Genomic DNA, 15,347 nt, shown 5'->3' with positions numbered 1-15,347 from the left:
GAGTTTAGGATCAAAGGATTCACTACTTACCCACTGGGCACACACTGATTGAATCAATGTTCTTCCACGTCATTTCAATGAAATTACGTTGAACCACTGTGAATTAGAAGTCTGTGGCCAGTGGGTATCTTGTCCATTAATTTGGAGTTGTGGCGTAGCTTGTATTTTCTATTAATTTGGATATCCAATATCAATAGAACAATAATCATCAATAGAGAAATTGTTTTATTTTCAATACATTTCAAAGTAATAAACATTACATTAATATTCACAGTGACTCACGCAACTCAAAACAAAAAAAACTAAACAACTAAAATATAACAGCAAATGCAAACCAGTAAAATTACACTTTACCAAAGTAACAAATGGAAACAGACAAACAAACAATGACATTTAAAAACAAAAAAAAACATTTGAAACTGCTTTAAACATAAGCTTTTGAACTCCCGGACTCTGACACAGGTGCTGCCCTGTAGATCTGTTGTCCACGGCTTGTTTTTGAGTAGTTGTATGATAATCCCCTGTAAGACAAGCAGGGTACAATAGATTGGACAACAATGATTTCTTTGACTAGTTCATGTAACAGATGGGAAATCGTTAGCTACCTAGTGTTGGCTAGCCCATCACCTGCCTGGAGACCTGAGATAGCGTTGTCCTCTCTTTGCCAACCAAGACCGATAATGGTTAGCTTGTGCGTTAGCTTTGGGAGTAGGAAGTGTCTTCGGTTGCATCCCAAATGATTATATAGTGCACCACTTTTGACCAGAGCCCTATACTGCACTATACAGGGATTAATGTGCAATTTGGGACACAACTTTATGGGCGCAATTACTCACCCTGTTGGTGGTGCTGATGGACCTCTCTTACAGGAACAGCAGAGCATGACCCCACCTAGAATGGCCAGACAGGCAGCTCCCCAGCCCACGTATAGACCTGTACCCAGCTCAAACCTACAAATTAATCAACTTTACGCGTGTGTGTGTGTGTGTGTGTGTGTATGTGTGTGTGTGTGTGTGTACCCAAATCAGAATGATTCCTTCAATAAAAGGTTGTTATGAACAAGGTGTTAATTGATTGGTTGAGCAATGTGACCTGACCGGAAAAAACTCCTGGCTCTAATTAGAATGCCAATTCCCAGGCAGTATCTTCAGCTTTTGGGATGTGTATTCACCTTACTCCTGCAAAAAATGGATCATGGAATTCCTGCACCACCCGTGCAGTGTACCATAACACAGCAGTCAAGGTGGAAAGACCTGTAGGAGAGGGAAATTGAAATGGTTGATAAACGGCAGAAGAAAGAGAGACGGTGGGGTGGGGAGAGGGGCGAGAGAGCAAGAGAGAGAGATTGGTACTCAGGTGATGATGCTGGCAGTTGGGGACACACCTGATAAGATGAACAAGCTGCCGCCGGTCAGAGTGATTTTGACCTTGACCTGTTCAGAAGTGCTGCCGATCTTTGTGCATTTCAGCCCCAGCACTGACACAATGATGGACGCTAGACCCAGGAGCAGAGCGATGATCATCAGGGCTCGACATGCCTGTATATAACCTGACGACAGGAAGAAACAGAGTTCCAGTCAACAGACATTGGATTGATAGAGGGCCTGAGCAGACTGGGCCTTGGAGTCAATACTAAAGGTAAGGGGAGGGAAATGTGCTCAACTCTATCCCCTTGCGTGTCTCACAACACACACACACACACTAAAGAAGGCATAGCAGAAACAGACTTCAATTGCTGCTATCAAGCAAGTACTGGTGGCCTTTTTTCATTGTTAGACACCGCTAAATGCCTATATCAACTTCCTGTATGTCAACTACAGAACACACAAACAAATGGCGTTAAATCAGATGTAGGATGTGTCTAAGATACAGAACTGTACCAATACATGGATCATTCATGTTTGCTGAAAAGACACTACATTGAAAATATGAAGACAGATTGTGTTCCTCTTATTCTTAAAACATTTGGCAACATCAGGAATCTAACAAAGCGGACTAGTTAACCCCTGGTCGGGCATACGGGACGGACATCCAGCGAAAAATCCTATCGCCATTAGCATAACGAAATGTAATTTTTTTTTTGTTGCAAATATAGGACTATGTTATATCGTTTTATAGATACACCTCTCCTGAATCGAACCACGTTGTCCGATTTCAAAAAGGCTTTACAGCAAAAGCAAAACATTAGATTATGTTAGAGGAGTATATCGTAAAAGTAGCCACATAGCCATTTTCCGACCAACCACATGCATCACAAATAACCAAAACACAGCTAAATGCAGCACTAACCTTTGACAATCTTCATCAGATGACACCCCTAGGACATCATGTTACACAATACATGCATTCTTTTGTTAACCTCTCTGGAGCAGGCGGGACGAATTCGTCCCACCTACGTAACAACCAGTTGAATCCTGTGGCGCGATTTTCAAAACCTTTGAAATGCTATTACTTCAATTTCTCAAACATATGACTATTTTACAGCTATTTAAAGACAAGACTCTCGTTAATCTAACCACACTGTCCGATTTCAAAAAGGCTTTACAACGAAAGCAAAACATTAGATTATGTCAGCAGAGTACCAAGCCAGAAATAATCAGACACCCATTTTTCAAGCTAGCATATAATGTCACAAAAACCCAGAAGACAGCGAAATGCAGCACTAACCTTTGATGATCTTCATCAGATGACAACCCTAGGACATTATGTTATACAATACATGCATGTTTTGTTCAATCAAGTTCATATTTATATCACAAACCAGCTTTTTACATTAGCATGTGACGTTCAGAACTAGCATACCCCCCGCAAACTTCCGGCGAATTCACTGACAATTTACTAAATTACTCACGATAAACGTTCACAAAAAGCATAACAATTATTTTAAGAATTATAGATACAGAACTCCTCTATGCACTTGATATGTCCGATTTTAAAATAGCTTTTTGGTGAAAGCACATTTTGCAATATTCTAAGTACATAGACCAGCCATCACGGGCTAGCTATTTAGACACCCGGCAAGTTTAGCACTCACCAATATCAGATTTACTATTATAAAAGTTTGATTACCTTTTGTTGTCTTCGTCAGAATGCACTCCCAGGACTGCTACTTCAACAACAAATGTTGGTTTGGTCCAAAATAATCCATCGTTATATCCGAATAGCGGCGTTTTGTTCGTGCGTCCCAGACACTATCCGAATGGTAAAGAAGGGTCGCGCGCATGGCGCAATTCGTGACAAAAAAAATCTAAATATTCCATTACCGTACTTCCGAAGCATGTCAACCGCTGTTTAAAATCCATTTTTATGCCATTTTTCTCGTAAAAAAGCGATAATATTCCGACCGGGAATGTCCATTTAGCTAAACAGAGGAAAGAAAACAAAGCTTTCGGTCGACGCGAGCACGAGCCTGAGTCTCACAGTACTGTAACCAGCCACTACCCAAACGCGCTACTTTGTTTCAGCCAGAGCCTGCAAAGCCACGATTCAGCGTTTTGCCGCCTTCTGAGAACCTATGGCAGCCGTAGGAAGTGTCACGGGACAGCTAAGATCCTCACTCTTCAATAAACAGAGACAAGAAGAACGACACCTTGTCAGACAGGCCACTTCCTGCATGAAATCTTCTCAGGTTTTTGCCTGCCATATGAGTTCTGTTATACTCACAGACACCATTCAAACAGTTTTAGAAACTTTAGGGTGTTTTCTATCCAAAGCCAATAATTATATGCATATTCTAGTTACTGGGCAGGAGTAGTAACCAGATTAAATCGGGTACGTTTTTTATCCAGCCGTGTCAATACTGCCCCCTAGCCCTAACAGGTTAAATAAAGTTCATATTTATATATAAAAACAGCATTTTACATCGGCGCGTAATGTTGACTAACTATTTTCCCTCAAATGCATCCGGTGAAACAGCGCTACAATTTACTAAATGACTATTCGAAAACATTTTTTAAATGTAATATTGTCATTCTAAGATTTATAGATGAATATCTCTTGAAAGCACCTGTAATGCCAGATTTAAAAATAACTTTACTGGGTAATCACACTTTGCGATAAAAGGGGATGCGATACTCAGAAAATAGGCTACCGTTACAGGTCAGCGCCATCTTGGAACAATCGCATATCAAATCTAGTCTTGTATACTATTGTCAATAATCCCTTACCTTTGATTATCTTCATCAGAAAGCACTTCTAGGAATCCCAGGTCCACAACAAATGTATTTTCGTTCGAACAAGTTAATCCTTTATGTTCCAATAGCTTGTTCTTGTTAGCGCGTCCTGAAGGCTGCACCAAAAGTTCCGTCGACTCCACTTTCGAAAAAATGCATTTTGTTTTTATTTAGGTTCGTTCAAACATGTCAAACGTTGTATAACATAAATCTTTAGGGCCTTTTTCAACCAGAGCTCCAATAAGATTCAAGGGGGACGATTGCATTGTGTTTCAAAACGTTTCGAAAGGGGAGGGGAGCCAGGGGCGCCGGCGTCATAATGGTGATGGCCCTCTCCGTGTGACCACATTCCACTGCGTCTCATTCATTCAGTTTTCACAGTAGAAGGCTCAAATCACTTTGTAAAGACTGGGGACATCTAGTGGAAGCAATAGGAAGTGCTCAATGAACCATTGCTCACTGTGTGATTTACAGGCAAACTGATGAAGTTGAGTCCGCAATTCAGAATTCCACTTCCTGTTACGATCGGTCTCGGGGTTTTGACTGCCATATGAGTTCTGTTATACTCACAGACACCATTCAAACAGTTTTAGAAACTTTAGGGTGTTTTCTATCCACAAGTATTAATTATATGCATATCCTAGCTTCTGAGATTGAGTAGGAGGCCGTATAAGATGGGCACGAATCTTTTTCAAAAATCGCTGTAGCGCCCCCTATCCTAGGCGAACGACAAGAGGTTAAGGTTGTTGTATGTAATTGACTGACCTTTACACAGCAAAATCGCATCGCATAACATTAACCATTTGTTTAAGAGGGAGTCGGCAAGTGACAGAGGAGTGGGAAACTTTTCCCATTAGAGTTCCCTTTGACAAGGGGTGTCAAACTCATTTGCCAATAATGTTTGGGACAGGTTTTGGAGATTATCTATTGGTCTAGTTTGGAAGTAGCAGTCAGTCCAGAACCTACCAGGCAAAGCGAGCATAGGCTCAAAGTCTTTGGAGTTCCTAATGCCGGCTCTGTTCTCGGCACGAGTGAAATAGATTCTGGAACTGGCGTGTGGATACGATGACACTCCCAGACACTGAGGACATCTTCCAGTAGTCATTGGCTAGTGGGGAGCCTGTGAGCAGCCTGCTTGCTATGCACAACAGAAACCCAGTTAGTTCGACTGCCGTCGACATGATCACCCAGAGCCCACACACACAGGTGTAGGAAAAGGCTTCCAAAGTCTTGAGGTTGAAACCCTCAGACACACAGGATGATTGAAAATGGCTTCACGAGATATGTAAGTTGTCGTATGTTCCTGCTTGTTGTCCAATGTGCTGGGTGTCTGTTGTCTTGTTTCAAGCACAGGGATCTTAAGTCTATAAGGTGATGGTGACAAGGGTTTTGAGCTTAGCGGTAGTCTAAGGAGATAAACAATATGACAGATTGGTTAATCGAAAGCAATGACACTGTTTGACTTTCTCAACTATTAAATCAGGAGTTTCACAATAGATACCTGCCATTGGAGTTTGCCATTGGTATCTCCTTAGAATATGCTCACTATTCTTTTCAGGTTAGACAAAACTCTTTTAATCTCTCTCTGTAACAATGAAAGTACTCCGACCTTTGGTGGTGAGGTGACTACGGTTCTGACTACAGTTCTTCATTCTTATGAACATGTGGTTATCTAGGAGTCTGTTGCAGTGTCATAGAGGCACACACACACACACACACACACTGAAAGGAAACCAAGGTCAGTGTGACTGTCAATGATTGACTGAGCGATGATACAATGATACAGACTTGTGTGATGTACATCCCCTATTACCTTCATGGCCTGAAACTGAGACCATATGGCATGCATTCTTCAGTCCGGAGGTAGCCAGTTGAAAGTGTCAGTCACATTGGAAAGGAATTAAAAAAGACTACTGTACTAGTGTCCATTATGAGAACAGCTTCAAAAAGTCCTGCTGAGGCTGTCCTAATATAGAAGGCATACTACAGGCATACTACAATTTATTTAACAGATACAGTATGTCAGCCTCAACTACACAATACTTTTGTAACGCAAATACTTCTTTAGATCTTTGCTCAGTTTCTTGATTAATTTGTGCTGTATGGACACTTATCAAAGCAGCACATTCACCTTACAAAGGTAAAACTACATCAAGAGTCTAAGGATTTTAATCTAACTGCTAGGGTCACACTGTTGGCTGGAATTTATTAATCAAAAGGCGCCTTTGCAATGTTTATACAGTGCTTTTGCCTACAAACTAATATCCGTGCATACACACTCCTCATTTTGGAACTTGTAGGCATCTACCAGGGAAGGAAGTATGTCTATGTGGTATCCGAGGAAGATATTTGACAGTTTATACCCTGTTGTAAATTACAGGAGAAGCGGCGCTCTTTCTCCCCCTTTAGTATCAACCAAAGGAATGTCTTTGTTAACAGACAGCTTTTCCCGCCGAAACTCTAACACGTCCAAAACTGAATACTGGATCAATATTTCTAACATAAGAATGTGGGGAATGGTCAGTGGGGAGCTATAGAAAACTAATGTCATATTGTTTTTTATTTTGTGATGTCATTAAAACTGGTATAAAATAAATACTTTAACTTGAAAAGTATATCCCCTTTATCTGTCAAGTTTCCATCCAATGTTGTGCATATAATATGGAAAATGATTAAAGTATTTTTGTTAAGATATGAATGTGATTTTAGGAGGGATAAGATAATCTCCTATATACTGTTCATAGTAAGTAGCCACGCCCTGAATAAGGTCAGAGAGCATGTCAGACTGACGGAACCGTCCCCTTTTGACGAGAGTGCATAAAAGGATTGCCCACAGAAATGAACAGTAGACCAGGAAAGATGGGGAGTTGCAGCCCAAGTCTAAAGTGTTTTAAACGCTGAATCTCAGAGACCAGGAAACGTGAGGCGAGACCTACGTTTGAAATGGTTGGAACTTCAAACCTCAACATGAGGTGAAGAAATAAACTCACCTTCTTTTAGACCAGAGAGGCGGCGAGCTGCAGCTCATGTCCATCGTGGTCCGAATCCTGAATTATTACTATTTACCGTTATTTTACCAGGTAAGTTGACTGAGAACACATTCTCATTTACAGTAACGATCTGGGGAATAGTTTCAGGGGAGAGGAGGGGGATGAATGAGCCAATTGTAAGCAACACGAGGGGTAAAACAAACTCCCCTCTCAGACAATCACTGGTACAGCTGATTAGCTGTCCTGAGTCAAATATCTCAAACACTTCAAATCATCCTACTACTCTTGTCAAATCACCGTAGTACGCATGATTCCTTATTTCAAATGGGCAGCGGTTCGTGTGCAAACTATATGATAAATGTGAGAATAGTTCTGAAAAGTATCGATGATGAGTGTCTTTTTCTCTCTCTCTCCCTCTCCATGTTGTTGCGTAAAAAGCCACCGTATTGTAAAAGTCCACTAGGGACCTTTGTCTCATGTATTAAGTGTGTATGTTATCCTGTTATTATATAGTTGGCTAGTAAATACATAATTAAACCAATTTGTGTAGTACTGAATCATGAGTAAGGCTAGGGTTTTTGCAGATGGATGAGATTACAACTGTTCAGAATGATGATATGATAAGAGGTAATGATTATTAAAATGACTGTTTATTGATGTGATAGGTAAAGACATTTAAAGTTTAATTCAAGATGATAACTCTTTAAACAACCTCTTCTGTGGTGCTTCAAATCCTAATGAGTTAATTGTTACATGACTAATTTAACCAGGTAACTATTAAACATAGTTTGTTGATTAAATAAATAATAGTCATTATATTAATGAAAGTAAAGTCATGACAGTGCCTTCAGGAAGTATTCATACACCTTGACATTTTACACATTTTGTTAGGTTACAGCCTTATTCTAAAGTTGATAAAATAGTTTTCCCCCCTCATCAATATACAAACAATACCCCATAATGACAAAGCAAAACAAGTTAAGAAATGTTTGCTAATTTATATATATAAAAAACGTTAAATTACATTTACATAAGTATTCAGACCCTTTACTCAATACTTAATTGAAGCACCTTTGGCAGCGATTACAGCCTACAATTTCCTTGGTTATGACGCTTCAAGCTTGGCACAACTGTATTTGGGGAGTTTCTCCCATTCCTCTCTGCAGATCCTCTCAAGCTCTATCAGGATGAATGGGGAGTGTGCTGATCAGCTATTTTCAGGTATCTCCAGTCATGTTCGATCGGGTTCAAGTCCGGGCCACTCAAGGACATTCAGAAATTTGTCCCAGGCCACTCCTGCGTTGCTTTGGCTGTGTGCTTAGGGACGTTGTCCTGTTGGAAGATGAACCTTAGCCCCAGTCTGGGGTAAGGAGCGCTCTGGAGCAGGTTTGCATCAAGGACCTCTATGTACTTTGTTCTGTTCATCTTTGCCTCTATCCTGACTAGTCTCCCAGTCCCTGCCACTGAAAAACATCCCCACAGCATGATTCTGCCACCACCATGCTTCACCGTAGGGATGGTGCCAGGTTTCCTACAGATGTGACACTTGTCATTCAGGCCAAAGAGTTCAATCTTGGTTTCATCAGAACAGAGAATCTTTTGGCAAACTCCATGCGGGCTGCCATGTTCCTTTTACTGAGGAGTGGCTTCTGTCTGGCCACTCTACTATAAAGGCCTGATTGGTGGAGTGCTGCAGAGATGGCTTTGCTTTCGGTAGGTTCTCCCATCTCCATAGAGGAACTCTAGAGCTCTATTAGAGTGACTATCAGGTTCTTGGTCACCTCCCTGACCAAGGCCTTTCTCCCCCGATTGCTCAGTTTGGCTAGGCGGCCAGCTCTAGGAAGTGTCTTGGTGGTTCCAAACTTGTTCCATTTAAGAAGGATGGAGGCCACTGTGTTCTTGGGGACCTTCAATGCTGCAGAAATATTTTGGTACCCTCCCCAGATCTGTGCCTCGACACAATCCTGTCTCGGAGCTCTACCGACAATTCCTTCGACCTCATGGCTTGGTTTTTACTCTGACATGCACTGTCAACTGTTGGACCTTATATAGACAGGTGTGTGCCTTTCCAAATCATGTCCAATCAATTGAATTTACCACAGTTAGACTCCAATCAAGTTGTAGAAAAATCTCAAGGATGATCAGTAGGAAACAGGATGCAGCAGAGCTCAATTTCAAGTCTCATAGCAAACGGTCTGAATACTGATGTAAATAAAATAACTGTTTTCGCTTTGTCATTATGGGGTATTCTGTATAGATTGATGAGTATTTTTTCGAACATGGTTAAAACTATAGTTTGGATGGTCAGTCCTTGCATCCATGTCTCTCTTTGAATTTGAAAGTGGTTACATTTCTCCAACACCATTCCTCAGCTGTTTACCAAAGCTATTATGTTTTTGTTTAAACTACAAATTGCCCCTTTAATACTGCATGTGAGTATTGCACTGAGCCCTGCATGTGTCTCTCACCTGGTAGCCCCAGTACAGTCTTGTATCTCTGGCACTGCACAGAGCCCAGAGACGTGGCTGCGCAGGTCATCCACAGGCCCTCCAACTGCCAGTTGTTGGTTGTGACAGCCTGAGAGTGGCTGTGGGCCCTCCAGGAATGGGAACTAGTGCAGCTGTTCTCCAGACACCAGCCTATCACCCCTAAAGACAGACCCAGGACCTGGAAGGCTAAAAGCATAGTGGTCGGTCCTGCTGCCTGATTTACTTGGAAGAGAGAAGGCAAAATAAAATGTTTTTGTTATGTAGTAGTTATTAACCTACAAACAATGAAGTGTTAGCTATATCCCAGTAGGCAAAACTGGTTTCACTGTCGTCAATATGATGTATTTTATGTGATCATGGTCAGGTTGTATGATGGTTGTACAAAGACGTTTTGTTAACGTGGTTTTAGCAACCAGGAAAATACTTTATCTGAACTACCGACATACAGTGCCTATACCCTTTGACTTATTCCACATTTTGTTGTGTTGCAGTCTGAATTAAAAAGAGATTAAATATATTTTTTTCTCACCCTACACACAATACTCTATTCAGTCCAAAGAGTGCACTTATCTCATCTTTTGCGTTATGATCTCAGTCTTTTACGTGCCTTTTTGCAAACTCCAGGCGTGCTGTCATGTGCCTTTTTCTCAGGAGTGGCTGGCCACTCTCTCATAAAGCCCAGATTGGTGAAGTGCTGTAGAGACTGTTATCCTTCTGGCAGGTTCTCCCATCTCAACCAAGGAACTCGGCAGAGTGGTCATTGGGTTCTTGGTCACCTCCCAGACCAAGGTTCTTCTTGCCTGGTTGCTCAGTTTGGTCGGACGGCCAGCTCTAGGCAGAGTCTAGGTAGTTCCATATTTTTCCCATTTCCCAATGATGGAGCCAACTATGCTGTTGGAAACTTTCAACACTAGAAATTGTTTTATACCCTTCCCCAGATATACTGTATTGTATGTGTCATCACAATTCTATCTCGTAGATCTAAAGACAGTTCCTTGGACTTCATGGTCTGACAACTTGAACTGAAAATTACTTAGGATAATAGGGGACGATATTTCCACTCCTATTTGCCATGTCTTCAATATAAGCCTACTAGAAAGTGTGTGCCCTCAGGCCTGGAGGGAAGCAAAAGTAATTCCGATGCCTAAGAATAGTAAAGCCCCCTTCACTGGCTCAAATAGCCGACCAATCAGCCTGCTACCAACCCTTAATAAAGTTTTGGTGAAAATTGTGTTTGACCAGATACAATGCTATTTGTGACTGACTGGCTTGATTCGGTTTTATGTAGCAACATTTGAAATGGTGTTTTAATTTTTTTTTTACATTAAATAAAAGTAGAGACTCCTGCATTACAGATGAGGAACAATGGGAAAGTAATTCTGCTTTGAAAGTTGATAAACTTGTAACCTCACTTTTGAGAAAATGGCCCTTGAAAGTTTTGGTACCTGGAGAGCTGTTTTTTGTCTACACCCATTCAGCATCGTTCACACCCTCTTAAGCTTTAGCCCCACCCATGTCTTTAAGGACTCACATGTGAGGCTATGTACGAAACAACCAAAGATTTCAAGACTAAAGGCTGGCTTATACTACTGATGTGTTCATCAATTTAATCTGGAGTGCCAGTGTGTGCTCTGGGCGTTCGAAGACTCAGAACGTTGCCAGATTGTCCATTCATAAATTCGGAGCACACACTGGACGCTCTGGCCGAGGAGTAGGGTTGATCAAAGCGTTCTGACCTAAAAAAACAGCAGTCAAGCACACAAGCTAACTGGCTAACGTTGGCTAGCTTGCTAGCTACTTTCAGGCACAAATGAGAGAACAGCTAATTTGACTTACCCTAGCGGAGCTGGTTAGGCTGTTTTTATGTTATCCAGAGCATTGGTGACTGCAACTGTGCTGCTGGCACAGTTGGTAATTATGCTTTTTTTGCCAACATTTCCTGACACCGGCCATATTCAATGGGTGTTGAGCGTTTGTAAATTTGTCACACTCAGTCGAGGGTGCTCTGAAATTGGAGTAGATAGCCAGAGCAAATTTACCCGCTACGTCTGTCAACAGTTGTCACAGTGACATCATAAACATTCGATTGAAATAGTTACTTGCATAGTGGAATCTTTTGTTTAGACATGTCGCTAGCTAGCTAAACAACCATAATCCCAATTTATAACGTTACTGCCCTGCATGAATCTGCAGGTAGCTAACCAACCAGGTTCAATGTTAGCTAACTGACATTAGGCTATAACTAGCAATGCAAATGGCTCTCAGACACAAATAATATTACCACACAGATCATACATGAAACGTTAGCTAGCTAGCCAGCCAGCTAACATTAGCTAGCTAGCTAACAGTACTCTTTAACTTAAAATGAAAAATGACTTTGACAAAATTTGAAATGTGTAATATCTGAACATTTAGCTAGCTAGACTGTCTTACCCGTGTACACAGATGGATGCTTCTCCCTCTCTGTCACGGATGCCATGGTTGCCCTTAGTTTGAAGATGCAATCCGGAGACAGGTTATACAACAGCCTTCTGTGGGTTCTCTTCTTGACTCTGTCAGCATATTTTCTCCATCTTCTTAGCTATCATACTGTAATTGCACACATTTCAAAACTCGGTCCTCCAGAAAGTGGAGAGCAACACTTATGCAGTTCTCCTGCGCTTTAAAAAAAGTTGCGTTAGACAGGATTACCTACACATACTGACCTACACATATTATAGACAGAACCATGCTACATGGTAGACCAATCGGAACTCATCTCTCGGCATGTCCATCACACTCATTATCCCAGCCAATCATGGCTAGCGGGAAGGTTGCTGTCTTTTTACGTGGCTAAACCAACTAGGCTCGTAATTTAACAATTTTATTCATATTTACAGATGGCATGAAAGTTCACGTTCCAGAAGGCATTTCTGCCTCAAAACTCATTTTGATCAAAATAAAAGTTTATTATCGAATGATGCTCCTGTGATGTAGTGACGCGCGATATACGCCTGGTTTCCTGAAACAAGTCACATTTCACAGTCAACAAATTGACAAAAGACTTTTAGCGCGCTTATCGGGAAGGACATTCAACAAGCACAGCACTTACACAATTGACTGATGGTTGACTGAGAGAAATTGAAATAGAAAGACTGGGGGGGGCTGTTTTGTTAGACTTGTGCAGCTTTTGATATTATCGATCATAGTCCCCTGCTGGAAAAATGTATGTGTTATGGCTTTACATCCCTTGCTATATTGTGGATAAAGAGTTACCTGTGTAACAGAACACAGAGGGGGTTCTTTAATAGAAGCCTCTCCAACATAATCTAGGTAGAATCAGGAATTCCCCAGTGCAGCTGTCTAGGCCCCATCCTTTTTTCAATATTTACTAATGAGTAAAGCCAGTGTGTCTATGTATGCGGATGACTCAACACTATACATGTCAGCTACTAAAGCGACTGAAATGACTCCAACACTTAACAAAGAGCTGCAGTTAGTTTCAGAATGGGTGGCAAGTAATAAGTTAAATCAAATACATTTTGTAATAAATCATGTAGAAATTGAGCAAGTTGAGGTGACTAAACTACTTGTAGTAACCCTGGATTGTAAACTGTCATGGTCAAAACATGTAGATACAACAGTAGCTAAGATAAGAAGTCTGTCCATAATAAAGCACAGCTCTACCTTCTTAACAGCACTATCAACAAGGCATGTCCTACAGGCTCTAGTTTTGTCACACCTGGACTACTGTTCAGTCGTGTGGTCAGGTGCCACAAAGAGGGACTCAGGAAAATTGCAATTGTCTCAGAGCAGGGAAGCACGGCTGGCCCTTGGATGTACACAGAGAGCAAAAATTAATAAGATGTATGTCAATCTCTCCTGGCTCAAAGTGGAGGAGAGATTGACTTCATCACTACTTGTATTTGTGATAGGTATTGACATGTTGAAAGCACAGAGCTGTCTGTTTAAATGACTAGCACATGGCTCAGACACCCATACATTCCCAGCAAGACATGCCACCAGAGGTCTCTTCACAATCAGTCCAGAACAGACTATGGGAGGCGCACAGTACTCCATAGAGCAGTGACTACATGGAACTCTATTCAACATCAGGTAACTGACGCAAGCAGTAGAATCAGATTTAAAAAACAGATAAAAAATACACTTTATGGAACAGCGGGGACTGTGAAGCAACACAGGCACAGACACATGCATACACACATATGATAACATACGCACTATACACACAAGTACACATGGATTTTGTGTAGTAGATATGTGGTAGTGGAGTAGGGGCCTGAGGGTAGTGTGTTGTGAAATCTGTTGTGAATGTATTGTAATGTTTTTAAAATGGTATAACTGCCTTAATTGTGCCTGGTCCCCAGGTAGAGCAGCTGCTGCCTTGGTAGCAGCTAATGGGGATCCATAATAAATACAATACAAATTGTATAGTTCTTGCTCTGACATGCACTGTCAACTGTGGGACCTTATATAGACAGGTGGGTTTCTTTCTATATCATGTCCAAACAATTGAATTGGCCACAGGTGGACTCCAAGTTGTAGTGACATCTCAAGGATGATCAAAGCAAATTGGATGAACCTGAGCTCAATTTGGATTGTCATCGTAGAAGGATGTGAATACTTATGTAAATAAGATATTTCTTTATTTCATGTTTTCACTTTGTCATTATGGGATATTGTGTGTAGATGGTTGAGAACAAACATCTATTTAATCCATTGTGAATTCAGGCTGTAACACAACAAAATGTGTAATAAGTCAAGGGGTATAAATACTTTCTGAAGGCACTGTATGTCCTTCCCATGACACCTTGATCTGGCCATGAAAAATGTATATTTACCTGGTTGTAACAGACATCAGATGGTTGTAAACTGATTACGTCTTCTCAACCAGAAAACCAGTTTACAACATAAAAAAGATGTCATGGGGACATTTATTTCCGAGGTGGGTAGTGTGGTACACAGGAGGTTGGTGGCACCTTAATTGGGGAGGACGGGCTCATGGTAGTGGCTAGAGTTGTATAAGTGGAATGGTATCAAATAAAAACACATGGTGTCCATGTGTTTGATGCCATTCCGTTCGCTCCGTTCCAGCCATTTTTATGAGCCTTTCTGCCCTGGTGCGTACCTAACAGTACTTCAGGGGAAATGTATTGTAAGTCACGAACTTATCCATCTGTTGTAAAGTGATCGAATGGAAGGAACATTGAACATTTTCACTTTAGCAAATCATACCAAACAAACAACAGTTCAATACAAAATGTCCTTTGCCAATCGCATATTACGTTGATCAATTAAACACAATCCATCTAAATGTTTAGATTAATCTGATCCCGAGGAATTAAATTATTTGCTAAGACTGTTACACCATCCAGATGAGTATACTATATAAACCAACCTCTCAAACATTGAAATGGAAAAGTAAACCAATTTCCTTACTGTTTCTGTGATGCTTGACTTGTACTTTCGGTCTTTGTTGCTGTCTGCTGTGTTGTTGAATGGTATTTTGTACCCGCTGTTGTTCGAGTCTAGTTTGTTTTTCTATCTATTTGTTCTATTCAGGTGTTTAACACCAGTTGTCTGTTTCCCTGGTTGGCTATGGAATAAGTAAGTTGAAAGAAGATAAGGTATTTTGGGGAACAGAGGCTGAGGTCCTACTGAGGTGATATTTGGGTATCGGGTGGATCAATGACCCT

The 15,347-nt window shown here is 41.1% G+C and overlaps 1 protein-coding gene across 3 annotated transcripts; it reads right to left on the bottom strand.

Annotated features, from left to right (window-relative positions):
* Positions 1-205: 205 nt before the first annotated feature.
* Positions 206-15,347, bottom strand: LOC106579791 (claudin-19). Of its 3 annotated transcripts, XM_014159974.2 has the most exons (6): positions 15,091-15,347; positions 9,631-9,873; positions 1,385-1,549; positions 1,172-1,253; positions 837-950; positions 206-521 (listed from the first exon to the last, which is right to left on the bottom strand). In XM_014159974.2, the coding sequence occupies exons 2-6, from the start codon at positions 9,845-9,847 to the stop codon at positions 425-427; spliced, it is 675 nt and encodes a 224-aa protein (XP_014015449.1). In that variant the 5' UTR covers positions 9,848-9,873; positions 15,091-15,347; the 3' UTR covers positions 206-424. The 3 variants fall into 3 exon arrangements, with proteins under 3 accessions (XP_014015449.1, XP_014015448.1, XP_014015450.1); XM_014159973.2 differs by lacking the exon at positions 15,091-15,347 and having other exon boundaries at positions 9,631-11,473; XM_014159975.2 differs by lacking the exons at positions 837-950; positions 15,091-15,347 and having other exon boundaries at positions 9,631-11,467.

This window comes from Salmo salar, chromosome ssa20 (assembly GCF_905237065.1).
Source record: "Salmo salar chromosome ssa20, Ssal_v3.1, whole genome shotgun sequence".
In the NCBI taxonomy this organism is placed as follows: domain Eukaryota; kingdom Metazoa; phylum Chordata; class Actinopteri; order Salmoniformes; family Salmonidae; genus Salmo; species Salmo salar.
This window is presented reverse-complemented; position numbering and strand designations above follow the sequence as displayed.

What these genes read in the sequence shown, in the direction of transcription:
- LOC106579791 (XM_014159974.2), bottom strand. Translation starts at nt 9,847, where the DNA reads ATGCTTTTAGCCTTCCAGGTCCTGGGTCTGTCTTTAGGGGTGATAGGC. An exon ending in CAGCTTGTTCATCTTATCAG is followed by an intron (nt 1,254 to 1,384) that starts GTGTGTCCCCAA and finishes CCTCTCCTACAG; the next exon opens with GTCTTTCCACCTTGACTGCT. An exon ending in CCATTTTTTGCAGGAGTAAG is followed by an intron (nt 951 to 1,171) that starts GTGAATACACAT and finishes ATTAATTTGTAG; the next exon opens with GTTTGAGCTGGGTACAGGTC.